Here is a 19,582-nt window from a genome sequence, read left to right as displayed (position 1 = left end):
GGTCACTTCCTGTCAGTTTGGTGTTTGAGAAACAATCCAACTGCACAGAAGTTACTGCAACCGTCTGCATCTACGTACCCGTCCCCTATACCTGTACTGCAGTGCTCCCCTCCTCCTCCTCCTCCTCCTCATGTCGTTTGGTATCTTTGCATGCTCTTAATATGACGCCTTCACATGATGTTGGTGTTGGACTGCCTGCCTTGTTGCTCACAATATGAGGTTTCCATGCTCTTTGAAGTTTCCATTCGTCACCAGACCCGTGCACCTGGAAAATCTCAGATTGGGGCAGCAATGTTGTGTGCGAGTGTTTTAAATGGGTTTATTTATTTCTTTTTTTGTTTTCACTAATGTGCATGCTTTTCTCTCCGGGGGGCTATTCAATCTGAGTGAATTGTGACTTTTATCTGATGTTACATGATGACAGAATGTGGACTTTGAAATCTTAACGGCATGATCTGCACAATTTGATGCGATATGGATTCAATTGCTCCCTTGATACTTGTGATATGATTATTAGAGTGTGGCAGAGCCCAGAGGAAAGATATTACACGTCTACTTTGCTGAATCGCTTATTTAAATATTAAAAAAAAAAAGAGTCAAAATCTGATCAGTATTTAGAGTCTTTCATCTGGGCTCACCTTGTGGAGGAGTGTGACCTTCAAGGTCTGTGGAATCTGTGTGTTCTTTGATTTGGTTTCACACTCACATCATTGATGACTGTTGCCCACAGGTAACCATTAATGACTTGTGCGTGTGTGTGCGTTAGACTTTAATAGGTGCGTGCGTGTGATGTTTTCTCTCCATGTCAGTCTAATTAATGGGGAATGATACAGCCATTTTCAGTACAAGAGCATTTCTGTCATAACACAAAGGGTCACACTCACATTTAACAGTTTCTTCCGTGTCTGGTAATTAAATAAGAAAGTCGTTTCAAACAAGCCATATCATATTTTCAATTGTTTTTTTTTACAAATAGAACGAGCCAATAAAATGAGGCACTGTTCATTCCCTTTAATCCCACTGTTAAAAAATAACACAAATCATTATTCTGAATATAATACACACCAGTGTAATCACAATATTTGTCCAATTGATGATCAGTGGAGAAAGAATTAAAAGCGTTCACATAGTTTTCCATTTTGTCTCTGCATGATTAACACATTCGCAAATAGAAAATGTTGCATTCAATGTTGTCGGAAAATAGGAAACCACCCAGAGCTAGCATGAACCTCAAAGCTAAATTCATCTTGACGAGTAGGAGTAGTGTTCCGACGCCCTTTTCAGAAATTCCAGATTAGCAATTTGTCTGGATCCCACAGTGAGTCAAAACAGGAGGCAAAAGAAAATACACTGTCATGAACATACACTTATTCGCCGTTCGCTATTCACGAACCATCGTCGGCCATTTGCTGAGAAACGTAGCTCGTGCTCTTTCTATAATGCTTTCTGAGACGACACCAAAGCCCTTGCTAATACAAGTAGTAATTGTGGTCAAGGAAGTATTGTTCATGTGAAATGATGCATCTCGACCAACAATGTTTGCGTGTTGTGGAGAAATTTAATCTGGTTTGGTGTTAGGACTGGAATGGAGTCTCAGAATTGAGCTTCGATTTCTTGAATTCACACTCAAGTTTAATACAGTATTCCGTTTAAAACAAATTCTCTTTTTAATAAATGTACCTGTAATCAGATTCTTTTTTTTCTATTTTCCTGAATACATAACGCCGATATACGCATTTCCTTACCCACACATGACGTGCGCACTCGATCATGTCGAAAGTGAAAACTGAAAATCAGATCGGGGCTTGAGTGAATCGTTACATTCCTCCAATAAGTTGAATTTTTTTTATGATCTCCCTGACTTTCTGATGAAAGCGTGTATGTACCATTCCTCTTGATTAGCATGTGGTGTCAGCGTGAGCATGCATTCATCTCCCAAATTTAATGAGCGCTTGGTGTCTTATGTCTCCTTCCCCAGCATCCTCATCAACCCGGGCAACCATGTCAAGATGCAGGAAGGAACGCTGGGATTTTTTATCGCCAGCGACGCAAAGGAAGTAAAGAGGTGACCGCTCAATACTTCCCTGTTGGTTCCGAGCAAGTTTGAAAATGTGTACTCAAGATGCGCATGTGTCTTTTCAGAGCTTTTTTTTACTGCAAAGCTTGTCACGATGACATCACCGACCCCAAGCGGATCAAGAAGTGCGGCTGCAAACGACGTGAGTATCCTGGCCTTTACGTCGTCCCTCCCTCTTTCGCCCCTCTCCCTTCCTTCCCTCCCTCTCATTCCCCAACATTCCCCGTGGATCCGTCCGTCTGCGAATTTTTAAATCTGCTATTACCCCTCCCACTGCGTCACTGCTCCTCAATTCTGTGGCACTGAGTGTGTGTTTAAAGGTAAATAAACGTTCAAATGGTGTGCTGTATAGAGCATCCGGTATGGTCCAGTATGCTCATCAGTTTTACTTTTTTTTGTAAATACTTAGTTGGTGTCATCTTTTTAGTTACTATTTATTTTGTTTAACCATTGTATCACTCCACTAATACTATATATTTACTATACTACTAGTCATCTAATAAAGGACGTTATTTTACAGTAAATGTCTACAGTGCATATATACAGGTGCAGCTCAGTAAATTTAAATATGGAAGACAAGTTCATAAAGGAGTTCAAATCAAACTGACTGCTATAGAAATTCATTAAACTGAATTCAGGAAACCACATCCTACCTAATTTGTATTTTTAAAATCATAAGTGTAATATTTCATCTTTTGAGGTGCTGACTTTGGGATTGAATTTATTAAAAATAAAATCATTAAATATTTCACGTTGTAAAGTGAATGCATTTAGAAGTATTGCTTTTCTAATTCCGCTTCTGCAATCAATTCCATTCTTGACAAAATTCTAATTTGTTCAGACTTGTACATATTTCATTTGAGCACTATATCTTAAGCATGTTGGAAATTGTTAATTTGCTAGTGTACATGTAGCTCGCCACAATCAATTTCCACTGTGCTTTAAATAAAAAAAAAATATATCTAATGTATTTACTTATACGTATTTACTGTATATTAACTTAGTTTGTTGGAATATTATTATTTTATATTATATTATTATATTTTGCCTCTTTTATATTTTAGCTTTAGAGCTAGTTTAGCCACTAGGTTAAAATCTCTTTAAAATTACTTTACTGTTAATGCTGACATGTAGCATGTTTTTGGGGGGGGGATCATTTTTTTGGACTTTCAGTGTATATAATCTCAGTTATTTATACAGAAAATAACTTACAAATGTATGAAAAGTATAATAATATATACATAAAATATATAGTATTTTTTGGGGCCATGTAAACATTAACAATACGAACCCCCGTGTGAACTATAGCCACCAATAATTCTAGTGAGCAGCCCATACTTAACTAAAAGGTCACAATTACATTAGCGAGACAAAGCAGTATTCTAAAATAGACTCACTAATTCCCGCTTTTGTCGGTGTCACCTCAATTCATCAGGGAATTGTCTACCCTGCCCACTCAGTAGAATTGGCTGACCTTTACACACCTCATTTAGACAATCTGTAAGATAAAAAAAATCTGTTCTGTTCTATCATATTTGGTTCTCTTCTGTTGTTTTTTTCCCCCTCATGTATCTTTATGACCAGTGACGCACTCTTTGATGTATTTCCTCCCCTTTGCTGCCATTGGAAAACACCACTTAATTTTAACTACTCACTGCTAGTGATTTATTGTGAGTAAAAACCAAAAAATGGGTGTCTTACTATGCAGTGTTCTTTTATTCCTCCTCCTCTCTTCTTCAGCAAATAGCACACTGTATTTATGTTGCATGTACCAGTGTAGCTTCTGCATCCCACTCCTCGCCTCTCATTTTGACACTGTGCTCAAACCAGCAGAAGCGAGCCTTCTCATCACTGCTCCATTCAGCTGGTGCTCTGACTAGGCTTTAAACAGGCAACCGTAGAGCGCGTGTGCCACACACGCACACACACATTCACACACTCAATAAACCACTCCGACAGCGACACGCTCCAGGAAAGTCCTCTAGAAATGTAATGCACATGTAAACTATGAAATGAGGTTTAAATCTGTCACAGGAACTTTTTGTATTACTCTTTAGCCCACTTCCATGTGATCTCAGAAACCCCTCAGGTTCTCTCCTTTCTGGTCAGTTTCAAGTTGCCATAGTAATTTCTGGCCACTAGATGGTGCTGTCTTGCCAGGAAATAAACCCCACCCTTTGAATTCTGTTCAGCAGAAGAGCATGAATGCGAGATTAAAAAAAGTAACCAGCATTTTTTTATGTTTTTATTTATTTATTTTTTTTGCACTTAATATCCCTAAAGGACTATAGACACCCTTCCCATTTAACATCGAACTCTGATAGCAACTGTGAGCTCTGGCTGGATTTACACTGCAGGTCCACTACAGTTTTGCAAAACATTTTTGTGGGGTTCACATTTTTTTTTCTGCTATTCCGCTTATTATTTTGTACGTAAGTCGCAACGTGCCATTGTCTAACACTAAGTTTTGGCTAACTCCAATAGTCATGTTATAATTATTGTCAATATTTGTATGCCACACTATAAATCAAATACATTGAAAAACGTTGGCGGTAACCAAAAGTGGCTTCCTGTAGCACGTGACGACATATTCTTACGCCGCTGTGCAAATTAGTTTGTTTCACGGCGTATCATTGCAACTGCAAATGTGTGGACCATCGAAAACCAAGAAGCTCAACTTGAATAAAGACGGCGTTTTGAGTCATTTGTGAACAAAAGTCCTCTACATCAAAATGTCGACTGTCGGGTCCGTGTGTACACGTCAACGGCCGTTGTGTTTCGACGACGTCTGTTTTTCTGCTTTGCCAGATCCACATTCGGAATAGGTTTCACTTAAAGCGTGTCGTGTAAATCCAGCCTCAGACAACTTGAACCGATCCGTTTTTCATCAACCTCTCGGCAGAAATTTGTGAGAAGTCAGAAGACATTGTCGGCGTGTCTGTGTTGTGTTCTCCATTGCTCCACAACACTTACCATGTGTCAATTCTCATTGGAACATAACATACATTGACTGTGGTCCCCGTGCCCCCCCCCCCCCCGAAAACTCTGAAGTGCAGAAGTTCCAGCATGACCCGATAGCCTTGCTGCTCTTGTCTGCCATCCCCTTCCAAACTGCTTCATGACCGTGAACAGTTATCTTTGCACCTCTCCCCTTTGTCGCTGAGACCCAAATGACTTTTTTCTGCATGTTCTGGAAGCCCACATGCATGCACGCACGGGATTACAACGGTCCCCGAAAACCTACGTTTCCCATTCTCTCCTCGGCCCGGAAACGTATGACTTCATTCGGGATGTTTTTGTCGGACGTGCGTCAAAGTCAAGTCAAAGATGGCCGCAAGTGTCAAGGCGCCAGACGGTAATAGGCGGCTGTCAGTTTGCACCTGGCCAATGAGAGAATGGGGAGCGGGGACTGTTGGTGCACAGAGTCACAGCAATCTTGCGACGCTACTCAGGGGACTTTCACTCCCGCTTCCCTCAGGGTTCAGGGCTTCACACACAGGCTCACCAGATACAAGAGTGTTTACTGTCTATTGGTGCTTATGATGAGATGTAATCGAATACTCCGATAGTAGTACTCTCATACTTTTAGGTTTTTTTTCTTTTTGTATTACAGGCTTAAACAATAGTATTTGAATGTGCTTTTATTTTGTGCTACTTTTAAGATTTAAATTATCCATATGCTAGACATAAAGCAATTTTGAATTAAATGTAAAAAAAATAAATAAATGTTGAATTATCATTTGTTAGGAAATGAAGACTTAATTAGGTTTTGTCCGATACAGATTTTCATACAAAACACTCATCTGTTCTGTAAGTGTAATAATATATTAAATGTTAAATATTTTGTGTAAAACACTTGCAGTAATGCTTGCATAAAATTTTGTGTATATAAACGCAACAACGCAAACAATGAAATAATAGTTTACAATTATTTTATTTGTATGAAACATCTGTGTTTGTACAACTCTGGTCGGCAAATCTTAACAATTTTTCTTTTTTTTTTTTTAACCGAGCTCCAAGTAAAATTGTCTAAGTCTGTCCTCGTTTTTTTTCTCTAGCACATCAGGTTTTCATAATAATAATAATAATAATGATAATATAAATACAGGTGACCAGTATAATGTAAGATAAAACATATCCAATTAAATGTAATGAATTTAAGAATACCAATAAAAAGTAGATTGACCCCAGAATGAAGTCAATCCTTGTAGGCCACCACTGTAAAAATGTTTCAATATCTACTGTATATAAAGTTATTTAAAATCAAATGTTGTTTCAATTGGAGGAGAAGTCTTTAAAAAAAAAATCCCCAGCTACATAAAATAACCAGAATCATGCAACAACACATTAGAGTGAAGCTTCCCTTTGGGCGTGGAGCAGTGAAACTTCATTTGTGCAAACGACAGCATGAGTTGGCACGTGCGGCCCGCCCGTAGAATTAGTGCCATGCCTTTTTTGGACAGAGGCGCTTCCGTAGCGCTGCTGCATGATGGGATACAGGTACGTGCTCCGTTCTTCTCAGACCCATCGGTTTGCAGGATGTCAATGTAAAATGTATGACAAGTTTGTTTGAGGTTTGCTGCTGAAGACATTGCTCATGCCTCCCCCCCTCCTCCCCCACCCTGAATGCCTCCCCCTCTTTCTCCTCACCCTCTTCCCACTCTTATGGTTTTGCCTTTTTGACCTGTTTCGGCCTTAGCACGCAGCTTGACCCCCCGAACCACGCCAATAAATACATTTGTGACTTGACCTTGATCGGACAAGTTGAAAGTCACAACAAGAACTTTGTGTAAATGAACTTGACTAAATTGGACATGTTTTTTTTTTTTTTACATACGGGGGCTCAAGTGGGCTAAGGCCTGCACATTCTGATGAAGTGACATTCCGACTTCCTCCCTGGATGAATATATTTCTCCTCTTGCCATTAACCTGCTGCTTCTCCTCTCCTCTCATCCTGACACGTGACTGTAGCCAAGATGTCCGTCTACAAGCGAATGAAACTGGCATGTTGTTTTGATTGCGGCCGTTCAGAGCGAGACTGCTCTTGCATGTCAGGCAGTGTACATAGTAACATGGACACCCTTCAGAGGGCCTACCCACTTTCCTCTGTGTCTGTTCATGATTGCGCAACCACGTTACGTGCCTGTAAGTGACACCGCCCAACACATGCCGTTACGTGTTGTCTGTGACGTGTGCTTCCATGTGTGTCGTTATCTTGCAATATCCGCTACCGTAACGTGTCGTACACGTGTGTACACGTGGAGCTGTGACGTCGTCCACGTGCTGTGGTGGTCTCGTTATTTCCTGTGAATGTGGATTTGTGGCATTATTCACATTTTATTTTTTGAAATGTCGATCGCTGTTTTTCTGGAAGTTTTGTGTAGCTAGCTAGCTAGCTAGCTAGCAGCGACTATTTATTCATCTATCGTTCTAGCGATGGATCTATCTATCTATCTAAGGTTTAGATAGATTTGTGTTTGTACGTGCAGGTTTGCGTGTCAGTTGTCGAGCTAGAATCATTCTTTTTTGTTACATCTAGCTCTTATCTATCTGTTAGAGCTGGGCGATAATTCAATATCCGTACGTATCACGATACACATGCGATCGATTTCAATAGAAAATGCTGTTGATAAAATGTTCGATAGAAAAAAATCTGTAAGCAAATTCCAATCCCATTAAACACCGCCGTTTAGAGACGTGGCGTACAAGTAAAGAAATTCCTCGTCTTTGACCTGCTATATATAGTGCCAGTGTTAGCGATGTGCGACCCTCTGCATCGCAATCATTATAAGTCACGTCAAATATGAATGAACTATAACAATACTGAGCCTGCTGAAAAGTTAGTACGTAGTCTTCAAACAGTTGGTCAATGGTAATGCAAGCACTGAAAGAGAATATTAGTTACTTAGTTATTACACTTGTATGAACGTTGCATGAACGAGCAACCATCCTGTTGGAGACGTGCCTTCCGCTTTTACAGTACACTGCTGGAAGAACTTTGCACACATATTACACTACATTCCAATGTACACAAAATCAGTTAATTGTTTTTCTTACTTTAAATACGTACAAATATTAAATAGCTATCAATATTGACTGATATGAGTTCAAATAAAATTACCCAAACTCCGCCTTTTAGGATTAAAATGTATATATTTATCAATATAAAATCATTTTCAGTCATATCGCCCAGCTCTATCTGTGTACAGTAGGCCTGTGATCTGTCTGTCCGTCTGTCTGTCCGTCAATCTATTCTTCAATATATGTTGCTTGCTAGCTCGCACTCTCTCGATATATTTTTCTTTTATTGATTTTTTTTTTCCCGTCTTCTTCACTAATTTATCATAATCATTTTGTTTCACTCCATGTATCGTGTGTTTTGGTGGGTGCGTAGTGTTGTGACTTTGTGGTGCTGCTGTATCGTACAGTACTTGTAGTTGGCCAGCTAGCTATCGCATGCTGCATTCCGTCATGCAGTTGTGTGATAATAATCACTCCTGGAGATTGACTGTTGTGTTTTGGTTGATTTTTATTGATTTATTTATTTTTTACTATTTAAGGTAAGATGTGTGTCCATTAAGCGTGGACATAATTGTTTTGTTGCACAGGTTTACTGCAATGTGATGATTTGTTCTTCTTTATTATTATGCACTATACATTTGGTCAGCTCCTGAGTTATTTTTTTTTTTATTTTAAGTTTGTGTTTTTGTTACCGTTAGCATTGTCTTTCTTTCATGCTTTTGTTGACCTACTTCAAATGAAAGTTTTAGGACAATAAATTAAGAGGATCAGCCCTGAGTTATTTTGTAATATCGCTATTCTCACAGATCTCAGTTGGTTCATGCGGTCTATCTCCGTGTTTTAACAATATGATCATCACAAAGAGAACACAAGCAGAACAAACTAAGTCGCTAGTGACAACGTGATCGCCTCTTTGCCGCTTACTCTTGACTGGGTTGGAACTCGTAAATTGTCTGTCAATTAGACATGGCAGCGGTAGGCCTCGCTATCAAAGCCAGGGCCTCAGACGTGCAGATCTGATTTCCTCCTCAGCATTCTCCCGACGTCGGTCGACTCAGCCTAGATTAATGTCAAACGTGCCATGATGAGTTTAGTTTGGCCCCGTGTACTTCGGCACTGCGCTGGTATCCCTCGGTACCAATTACTGGCCATTACATGGTTACTGATCTTACTTCTCCCTCGAGCCCCTTGTAGGATTTCAGGAAAGCCTCCCCCCTTCCTTGGATTTCTTTCCCCCCCTTTTTCCTCTCGTTTGTCTGAACAAAGTGAGTTTTAGCGAAGGAGTGCTTGTCAAGTCGAGGATTACGGGATTGCCTCTCACCATTTCCTGTTCTTCCTTCTGCGACCAGATAAGACATCTTCATATGTGATGACTTCTTGCGCATCTGGACTACATTTTCCTGGGCCGGAATGCTATTGAGGCAAATTTGTCGAGCTTAATTCACGTGGAGCCCTGTGTTTTTTGGGGGTTGCCACTCGTTTGGATTGACGGCGTTTATTAACTGATATTAGCGAATAATAGTTTCCCTGTATCTTGGATGAGAGCGCAGCTGAAGTGAACAAAACACAGTAATGCTCAAAGAAAATGTAGACAACTGAATATTTGCTTGGCAGGTCCGTAAAAGACATCAGACTACAGTTCTCACATAAAAACAAGGTCCTTATAGTCGTCACCTTTCATGCTGATTTTGATTTGATAGTTTTGTTTGTTATTTTTAGTATTTACTGCAATTATCATTTTGCTTGGTTAAAATTCAGGTCCCACAATCGCCATAGCAACGTCACTCTGTCGGTAACCACTGCAATTCTTAAGCGTAAAAAATAAATAAAAAAATGTAAGAATATGGATTGCCCTCTTTTAACGGCGGAATGTTAGCAAGACGATGTACTGATTTTTCTCGAAAACGTGTCATCGCAATCTCAGGTCTGTTGACCGCTGTGCACCTCGTGTTGAGATACAAACGATGATATCATGAAAAGTCTGGATGAGGAACGAGGGTTGCCGTGTTACGTTATACGGCTTGATCCGAGGCTATTCCGTGACCTTCCATTGCGGCGTACCAACATGCATCTTTCCTTTCCCCGTGCATCTGCATCTCTTTGCCGCAGACCTTATCTCTCCTGACACCAAAATTATGTTTTCATTTTCCCGGCCCTGCTGGTCTGTCACCAAACTTGCCCCGACAGCTCCTGTCCACCAGGCAGAATCGGAACATAGCACAACCCCCCCCACCCCCCTCGCCCACCAACCCCCGCTCTCCCCTCTGTCTCCTCTCTCCGCCCCAGATGCTAGCCAGTTAGTCGGCCGCTTTGGTGGCGTGGGCAAATCGCTACAGACAGATGCCAGTGTTGCTGTGGGTTTGCTGCATGAGGATCTGTGTCAGAGGCCAGCCTTGGGCGCTCATCGTGACCTTTAGTGATGGAAGAGACTCTTGAGTCGAGAGTGTCGGCAGTGCCCGGTTGAGTCAAAGTGGCCACCATGTTTGTTTAGTGTCTTCTGAGTCAGAGTCGCATTTGAGCAGCTCGTCGTGACGAAACATTTGGAATGCATAGTCAGCTGATAATTGACTTGGCTAATTTAGGACGCTTCACACGAGCATCAGACTGTGACGATATTTACAGGAAACCTCACCCGCATTTCAGCATTTATCTTCACGCAGCCGCTGTCCTGGAAACCCTGAAAGTGGATTAATAGCCCCAAATTTGTGTTTGTGCGCAACAATTTCAAAACGGTGGCAGTTTCAAGAGATGGGAAATCAGGCAATCCACTTCTTTTCAACTCTATTTGGGATGGGCATCATAATCAATGATTTAGTTTGGTCATGTGGAATTGGGTGCTGTTGATTTACTCTCTACTAGTTTGCTGTCTCAAGAAGTATACTCTTTGAACTGAACACAAGAACTGTCGTATTTAAAACACTGAAATGATAATTCTACCTTAGTGGGAAAACTAAAAATATTGTGAAAAAAAAATCTTAAATACATTATTAGTCCAACAGTTGCAGATTGGAACATCATCAAATGCCCATCTCTAAAATAAATATTTTTTTCAGTTTTTTTTCCACTGTCTTACATCGTTCCACAGATTTCATCTAGCATTTATCACATTCAAGAGCTTTCTAATTGTCGACATCAACCGCCGTCCGTTTCCAAATGTTATATTTAGCTCTTTACATTTCATTGGAGATGAAACACAGCACATCCTGACAATGGACAAATCATTTCATCCCTTTTTTTTTTTTTGTGCCGCATTCCACAAATCATCCCCACTGTGTTTTTTCTCATTCATTTATGACATTCCTGATTTATTCCCATTCGTCTTGTGTTTGCATTTGTGTTTTTCACTTCATTTCCATGCCACACTCTTACGTTGATGTCTCTTATTTCCTACTGTGTGCTTCACGGCATCCTTTCTCCCCCCGTGTGACCTGCCACTTGTCTTTGCATTCTCCTCAGCCAAATATAAATATAATGGATATGTCAGATCACGTAAGTGTGCTTCTCTGTCCTTCCCCGTTCTGCTCTTTAGGCCCTTTCTTAATGTAACACGATTAGTACTGATGGTTTCCTTCCTGCCTACTATTCCCTTAGCATGTAACCTTGTCGTCTTGTGACTTTAAAAACCTATTTATTTTTTTTATTGTAACAGTGTTGGCACCAGTAATGTAATTGTAAATAATGTTATTTTTCTATATTGCAAATAGATTGTACATTTAAAAACACAATTTGTGGTGTAATGTATAAGAAGAAATGGCTTTGTGTTCAAGAATAATAACTTGTAGTTCCATGAACCATTCTTTTTATTGTTGTTGTTGTTGTATTGTGCTGCCTGTAGCAGCAGATGGCGCTACAACACCAGGGAACAGTGGAAGCCAAAAAGAGACTGGTGTTCGATTCAAAGCTGATTGCAATTTAGGTAAATAATTGTTACTTCTGGTTAAGAAGAAAAATATATAGTGTGACATGCTCTAAGTTCATGTATAATTTAATTTGACTTTAAGTTATTTTATGTAGACGCTTATTGCTATTTAAGGTGTTTGTGTGCCTTTGAAATAGAGTCTGCTTAAATCATCTGCAGAAATCCTAATATTAATTTGACTTATTCGCCCTTAATTGTATCGTTGGCAAAGGCGGGGTGGGAATATAGTTTCTTGGTGCAGATGAAGAAGGAACCGATTTCCGTCGCAGGCGAAAAGACAAAAAGCCAGCTTGCCTCACATGCTAAAGTCAACATTTTCCGTTGTTCTTCATCCATTTGCACGCGGCGCTGTAGCGTCATGTGATTAGCATTTCAGGAAGGGACAGTTGCCGTCTGGCTTGTTCAGAAAGCACAGTGGAGCTGCCAAGGCGGCTGAGCGTGCTCTAATGCTGTACATGTTTGACAAGGGCCAGATGAATCCAGGAGCTATCGGTGGCGCCCCGTAAATCAAGGAGGCAGCTGACTGCTGGGATAAACGTCTGTTTATCGCCCGGGGCCACCCAAGCATGCTCTGTCCTCCAAAAGGACCAACCAGCCACCCTCCCACCCAAGGCAGGAAAAGGCCTCTCCCGGCCGACTTTACAAGCGCAGATTTGACTCGTCTCCCTGCCTCGCTTTCCTGTGGAGAGCCTTGACCCCTTTAGTACATGCGATTGTGCGTAGAGTCTGGGAAAATTTATTGTCTTATTAAAGCAAACAGGATGCCATAAGACACACGGGAGGACTGCAACCAACAACATGTTTAATCCAAAGTGGTCCCTTCCTGGCGTTGATTGCTTTTAAATGAGTGCTATCGTAAATTTTTAGTTCACGTTGTGTATGTTGACATGACAAAAACATCTGAAGGGATTCGACCGGCTTAAGCCAAGCGGCGTTTCTCCTTTGCTTTGTTCCAGCGCGGCCCTTGTATTTAATTCATGTTTGTCACAAATGCAAAGTAAATGTCGTCACTTGCGGTCGGATGACAGGACGATAAGGAATGGGAAATAACAAAGAAATGATCGTGCTTTTATTGCCTGCTTATTTTAGCTTTGAAAAACGGAAATAAATGCGCTGTACGTCAGCTAAGCTAGTCTTTATTCTTATGCACAACATGAGCCCTGTCAGATAATGTTTTTTGTATTTCTTAGTCATTGACTTTTCTCTGAAATGGCAGATGAAACAATGTGATTAACGTAATAAATAATGTCAACGTGTTCATTTAGAATTGCTTATCTCAAAGCATTCCTAAAGCTTTCCTTACACTTTGTATTTTCATTGTTTGACAGTAATGGATGACGTTAGGCCGTCTTTTCAAAACCGATCCGTTAAAACCAGCGGCTGCCCTTCCACTGCCATCACCTCAAACGCTTTCTCACCCAACGCCCTGCAAAGCAACCAGAACGCCTTGGTTAAGCCAGGCGCCATCAACGTCCCCCTTGTTAATAACCGTAAAGGAAGTCTGCTTCCCACGGGGCCGGCGCCTGCGGCTCGCCCTTCCAAACTGCGCCTCAGTATCTCGGTGCCAGAAGACGCCAGATCCTTGGCGGAGAGTCGGCTGAACCGGGCCCGCAGTCTGCCGGTGAAATACCGCTACCACCCCAGTAATGCCATGCTGCACAGTCACAGTAGCCACTGTAGGTTGCCCCCTTAGCGGGATGCATCAGTCAGTAGCCTGCCTGTGCTGTTTGCTGCATGATGGTTCACTCTGCCGCTTCTTTGTTCGGATTTGCCTGCCAGTGCCGTCTTAGCAGCCGTCAGGCTGAGGGGTTGTGAGTAGCCCGTAGCTTGGACATTGAGCTTTGGGTGTTGAATTACAATTGGCAGTACGTTTTTCTACTTGCTGTCTACTAGGGATGGGCAGTCAAAGAACAATTCTTGACTGTTTGGGAAAATTTACAATTATTATTATACATTTTTTATTGTTATTATTATTATTATATTTTTTAATTATTTTTTATATTATTATTATTATTATTATTATTATTATTATTATAGATTTTTAAGTTTTTCTCACAATTAAATAAATTATTATTAATGAATAATAATTATTCCTAACTGGTTTATACCAAAGAAAACATCTTGAGACTCAGAGCTCAATATTTACATAGATAGATATATGAATATATTCAAACCGGAGTTTATTATATTTTTGTTGAAGCATAAGCTAGACGGGATGCCAACATGGTAAGATGCTAACTTTGCCATCTTGGATCACATGACTCCATTCTCTTTGGGTTGCAGGGTTCCCACTTTAGAATCTTCCTGTTTATAGTCGGTTTCACTCTGTTCAGGCAGCAAACTAGTTGGGGCTGAATTCACAGTGCTCGTTGCTTCCAACTAGTGGAAATCCATCGCAACCACACATGTATTGTTTATCCTGCCCATCCTTAGTATGTCCTCCAGGCTGATATCGTTTTGTGTGGTGCGGCTCAAGTAACTTGCGCTACCTTGATGGTTAACAAGTGCAAAGTTGATGTGAATTTAGCAGCAACAGATGACACAAAGTAAGGAAAAATCGACAATTCCATTTATTTGGAATCGCCTCGCTTTCTTTGTGTCCTCTGATTTGCGCTAATATCACATGGTGTTATTGATTTCTAACCCAAGGACTAATACAGGTGTGCGGTGGTGCAGCCAGAAGAGTGTTAAGTGTCTCGTGGAAGCTCTTAAACGCAGACAGTTGTGAAGATCAGACTAGTGCCGGGTCTGACCTCACTCCGGCTGCTCTTCCTTGTCCTTTCAGTCTGGGAAACTCAAGCAAAGTGCTTACGACCAAAGTGTCAACCCCCCAAAATTGAATATTTAATCTTACACGGATCATTAATTCCCAAGCTAGTCCTGACCTTCCTCTGCTGGAGGGTTATTTGTCCTTACTAGCCGCTTCTGGCAAGTCTAGCCCACTAATTCATCTCCCCTGTTAGCGTGTCCTTCATAATATGTGTGGAGTGTTCTCTTGGCATGGAGGTAGACCAGTAGAAGAGCCATTTTCTGCGCTAGAACTGGAATAATGGGCCGGATAGGCTTTTTGGAAAGCGTTCCCAAAACGAGCCACCATAAGATCCATCTCCATAACCTCTATTTACTGTATCTCATTGTCATTGCTTTGTCCACGATCCACTGACAATGACGATCTCTACCATCACATGGCAATTAATGGCGTCGGTAGGCATGGTCACTCTGATGCAGACTGCTCGAGGTTCAAAAACTCCTGTGCAACTCGCCAGGTGTACGTAAAAAGAAAAAAAAAAAAGGCAGTAATGCAAAAAAAAAAAACTGAAGGCCCTTACATCTCTTTGTCATTTTCAGGTCATCAATTGGTTTTTCTCCAAGGTTGTCTCCTGCCTTAAAAAAATTCCTCCCCATTACTAATAATCTATCTTGGTTTTCTTCGTGTTATTCATTTACCCTTTGTTTTTGTTCGCTTTTGTTGTCTTTGCTATGATTGAGTGCTGACGATTTATTTGTTTATTTTCATGTCAGGTCCAGCTCACTTCCCCGTCCGTCTCTGTCTCTGTTCTGACACTGTGTGCGTGTGTTTGCAGTCGAAGACGAGCATCCGTCAACGCTCTCGCCCAAAAAAAAGCAGCGCAACGGAGGGATGCGGAACTCGCCCAACTGCTCTCCCAAAATGATGAGGTAAGAGACGCTTGCGTTCGCCTCGCCGCCTTCAAACGGGGAGGAAGACAGATGCAGGGGGACGGGGGGGTAGTGGAGGGAGGGCTGGAGAGACAGCAGGCACTTCAGAGGTGATGCAGCTGATGGTGGGCGTTGGGGGGGTGGAGTTACAGAGGAGGAAGAGAAATGTGTCCTGATAGGCTGAGGCTGTTTAGGTTGGCACACTGTCAACTGTTAATGACAGAGCTGAAATAATGTTTCTGTCACCAAAAAAAAAAAAAACGCCAGCAAGGAGTCTTTTGAAATGTACGAGCCCCCCTTGGCTGCCTTTAAAGTCCCAGCTGTCACCTCCTCCAGTCAGGTCGACATGTAGTCCTTAAACAATGCTGACACTAATGACACCAGCGGCCAATCAGAAGGACCTGCATAGTTACTTTGCCCCGAGGCTACCTCTCTTTTGTGGGAAGCCCTGTGAGTACGGTTTCTGGTACTTAACGGCCATATGCGAGCTGTATTGCCACAATCAAATATGAATTCAAATATTACCTTCCTTTTATCCTGTCCCATGCTATTAAATTGCTCTTAATTGATTTTGAAAGATAAAAGGAGCTAAGGTATTCATGCTACAAGGCGGGGGTTAGCCTGATGACAGTGCGGAAAAACACAGAGGCCGCGGTGGCGAAGATCTAACAGGACAGGAACACTCATCGCTCGTATGCTTGCTGTGTCTTAATGAGTGTGAGGTGAGAGCTGTGTGCTTCAAGACATTTGACACGTTGTCAGTATTTATTGAATAATACTGTTGTACAGAATCTGGACATGTCAATGAAACCAAATACAAAAGTCTGCATTTACAATGATAACAATGCCCGTATCAATGTCACGAGGGAGTATAAAACGATTAGAATGGAACCTCTGTTTTCATCTCCTCCTAAAAGTCTGCCTCACGCCGAATGATATAAAATTCAAAGCAACATTTCCCATAGGAAATAATGTACATCCAATTAATCCGTTCCATACGAAAAAGTATTAACAAAAATACATTTTATTCCGAATAACTACAGCTGTGAATGACGCTCCATGGCAGCACTCTAAATTTAATAACCTCAATTTATAGATACTATCATTCCTACACACCATTTTTCCATCGTTAAGTGCAGAGCCCATTTCAAGTCTGTTGCTAGCCCAAACGGCAGCACCTATTGAGGCACATCTCTTAGATTAATTGAAGTGAGAATTCAAGTCTTACAGCCAAATGACAGATTTTAATATATTAAAAAATAAACATTTCTCCCTGATGCAACAAAGTTTGACACTACTTGGGTAAACGCCTACAACAATACACATTTAGTCAAAGTTCTACCCGACTTGAAAACACAAATTACTGCTACCGCTTTATTTTCCTTACATTTTAGTTTTGAACAAAGTTGTTTGTAGGTCTTCCTCCCTTAGGCGGGATCCCTCCCACTGCGCTGGCAAATCTATATGTTTTTTATCTCGCGTACTTGTGGGCCTCCCCCTCAGTTCTCCATTAAACAAGCACTTAATAAGCCGCCACACTTGCCAAAACCATTAGGCAAACACAAGAGTGGTAGCCTTCAGTCAGAGTATCGTTGGCGATGCCCTTGCTCAGAGGGAGAAGGCTGCTACAAAAAACAAGTTTATCCTGGCAGCTTTCCAGCAAAGTTTGTTTTCGCTTGCCTAAATTTCAGCACTAAGCCCTTTGTTCATCTTCCGCTTTGGCTTTAAAGACGGTCCCCTTTTGCCACGTAATATATGATTCGCCTCTCGGCTTTGATCTCGCAGCGATAATCATTTGCGCGAGTTACTTTCTCAGTTTGGAAGCGGCTTCAAAGCAGCGTTAAAGTTTTCTCTGCTTTAGGGATGCTTCGGTGTTCTGAAGGCTCTCGGGTACTGCCATGACAGGTCCTCTGTTATAGGTGTAGATGTTTTCTCCAAGTCTTAGCCCACGGCACAACATCAAATTACCCATCACAGCCCAAGCATCCCCCCCCCCTTTCCCACCGCTGCCCCTGTCAACATATAACAGCATTTATATTAAACAGTTGTGCTTTACAAGGTGGGTTTTATGCACAATGAAAAGTGATTGTTTGAGGTAGCCTTAGGGATGCTTTATTCTACAAGCAAGGAAAGAGGAGGAGTGGCGGTGGGATGCAGCAAGAGAGCGAGCATACGTAGCGAGTATGGTTTTTACAGGACTCGCCGCCCGAAGGTCTTTGTAAATAAATAATGATCAACAGATTGGCTGTGGGCTTTTGAAAAGCACGCCTTTGTCAGTTTGCATGATGGGGAAAATTTTCAAAGCGCGAGGCTGCGTTCCAAGTCTGCCAGGGAGGCATTGGGGGAGCGGCAAACCCATCCCCAGTTTGTGACTGCGGAGTGTTGCGCTGGAATAACTCAACTGTTTGAAATACATGCTGAAGAACGAAGGGAGGAGGGGGGGGGCACACATGCAATAAAAGAAATACTTGTCCTATATAAATTCTTCTCTCGTGAAATACTGTATATTGTCCAGCGAGGGGAAAAACAATCAAAATTGATTCATTGCCAAAAGTCTCATTTCTTAGGGTAAAAACGATTTGAACTAGAATGAGGCCAGACGATTTTAATTTGGATTAGCCTTCAGAGGGCTTGTTCATACTGCATCAGATTTACAACTCAGTCCAAATCCCAAAATTTTTTATGTCCTCGCTGTTATTTGTAAATCAGCGTGAGTCGGATACTGAATTATATGCATAGCAGCTGCGGTACGCTAGGTAGAATTGAGCTCTTCTGATCAGAATCTATTTGGATATGATCTGGTTTTTGATTTTGCAAAGGGAACGTGCAGATTGGTAATAGAAGAATGATAAAACACTTCAAATTTCAGGCACTCTGCCCTAAAACTAAGCAATTGAAGATTTGAAGAATTGTCAACACAATAAGAGCATTCAAACATGCAACATATTAAAACCAAGCACATTCCTTTCCCAGTGTTGTCATTTTTTTTCATCCACATATAAAACATGCACTTTTCAACAACGTAACGAAAACATGCAGTCCCTTTCCCGTCAAATCAACCACAAAAAAAATGTAGCATTTTTCATACCAAAAAACTTGAACATTCACATTCCTTTAATGACTTTCAAACATAACTAAGGACCGTGTAGTTCAGTTTGCCTCAACTTGTGACTTACCCCAAAAAACATTCTGAATACAGAACCTCCTTGAATGAAGTACAAATTCAAATTAAGGTTAAGTCTCTGTTATCAAATAAAAAAAAAACACAGAAACTTTTACATGTGAGTTGACCTGGCCACGTCACTGTTCAATTATTTCCCATGTGCCATCTCGCTAACGAGGTGTGCGTTGTCAGCGCAGCATTAACACCGTCTTCTCGAACCTTTGCGACGGGCCCGTGAGTGACGCCGCAAAAAAAACAGTGTCATGTGGAACCGACATCCCCTGGGCGTGGCACCCCCCTCCGTCTGCTCTGCCTGAGCCTGGCGGAAGGTTCAAGTTGAGGCAGGGAGAAGGCAGAGGGAAGCATGAGGAGGTGTGCGGCGTCAAGTGACAGGCTGCCAGTCACAGCGCTGACAGCTGGGTGAAAGATAGCTGTCTTGACACACAGGAAGAGAGGGAGGCGGAGTCAGCCCCAGTGAGGAAGGCGAGCGATGCCGAGCAGATTGAAGTGACGGCGGCGCCGCGTCGGAGGTTGATTGGCGCAACGCGCGGCTCCGAATGAAAGATTCAGGCTGAGTGTAAAAACACTAAATGCTGTCAGTGTTATTATCACCTGCACTAACTGATAGAGGGAAGCAGAGAGGCAGGTGGCTAATTGACAGTTTTTTTTTTTCTTTTTCTGCTACTTTTCTGCAAGCCAAAGAAAGTATCGCCATCAAAGCCTT

The 19,582-nt window shown here is 41.6% G+C and overlaps 1 protein-coding gene across 25 annotated transcripts in view; it reads left to right on the top strand.

The window, feature by feature from the left end:
* LOC148329949 (calcium-activated potassium channel subunit alpha-1a) overlaps window positions 1-19,582 on the top strand; it is a 135,087-nt gene that overhangs the window by 96,622 nt on the left and 18,883 nt on the right. For 8 of the 25 annotated variants that reach the window (XM_088304601.1, XM_088304603.1, XM_088304604.1 and 5 more), the window contains 6 exons: window positions 1,979-2,065; window positions 2,143-2,219; window positions 7,049-7,222; window positions 11,555-11,587; window positions 11,934-12,014; window positions 15,602-15,695. In XM_088304601.1, coding sequence (XP_088160727.1) covers window positions 1,979-2,065; window positions 2,143-2,219; window positions 7,049-7,222; window positions 11,555-11,587; window positions 11,934-12,014; window positions 15,602-15,695 — 546 coding nt within the window. Of the gene's footprint in view, window positions 1-1,978; window positions 2,066-2,142; window positions 2,220-3,738; window positions 3,748-7,048; window positions 7,223-11,554; window positions 11,588-11,933; window positions 12,015-13,345; window positions 13,694-15,601; window positions 15,696-19,582 lie in introns of all 25 variants that reach the window. The other 17 variants (XM_088304606.1, XM_088304605.1, XM_088304618.1 and 14 more) reach the window with 8 other exon arrangements.

The sequence above is a fragment of the Idiotropiscis lumnitzeri genome, chromosome 9 (assembly GCF_059441095.1).
Source record: "Idiotropiscis lumnitzeri isolate Australia: NSW breed Sydney's pygmy pipehorse chromosome 9, RoL_Ilum_1.0, whole genome shotgun sequence".
Taxonomy (NCBI): Eukaryota; Metazoa; Chordata; class Actinopteri; order Syngnathiformes; family Syngnathidae; genus Idiotropiscis; species Idiotropiscis lumnitzeri.
The sequence above is the reverse complement of the archived record's forward strand: the minus strand, read 5'-3'. Positions and strand labels throughout refer to the sequence as shown.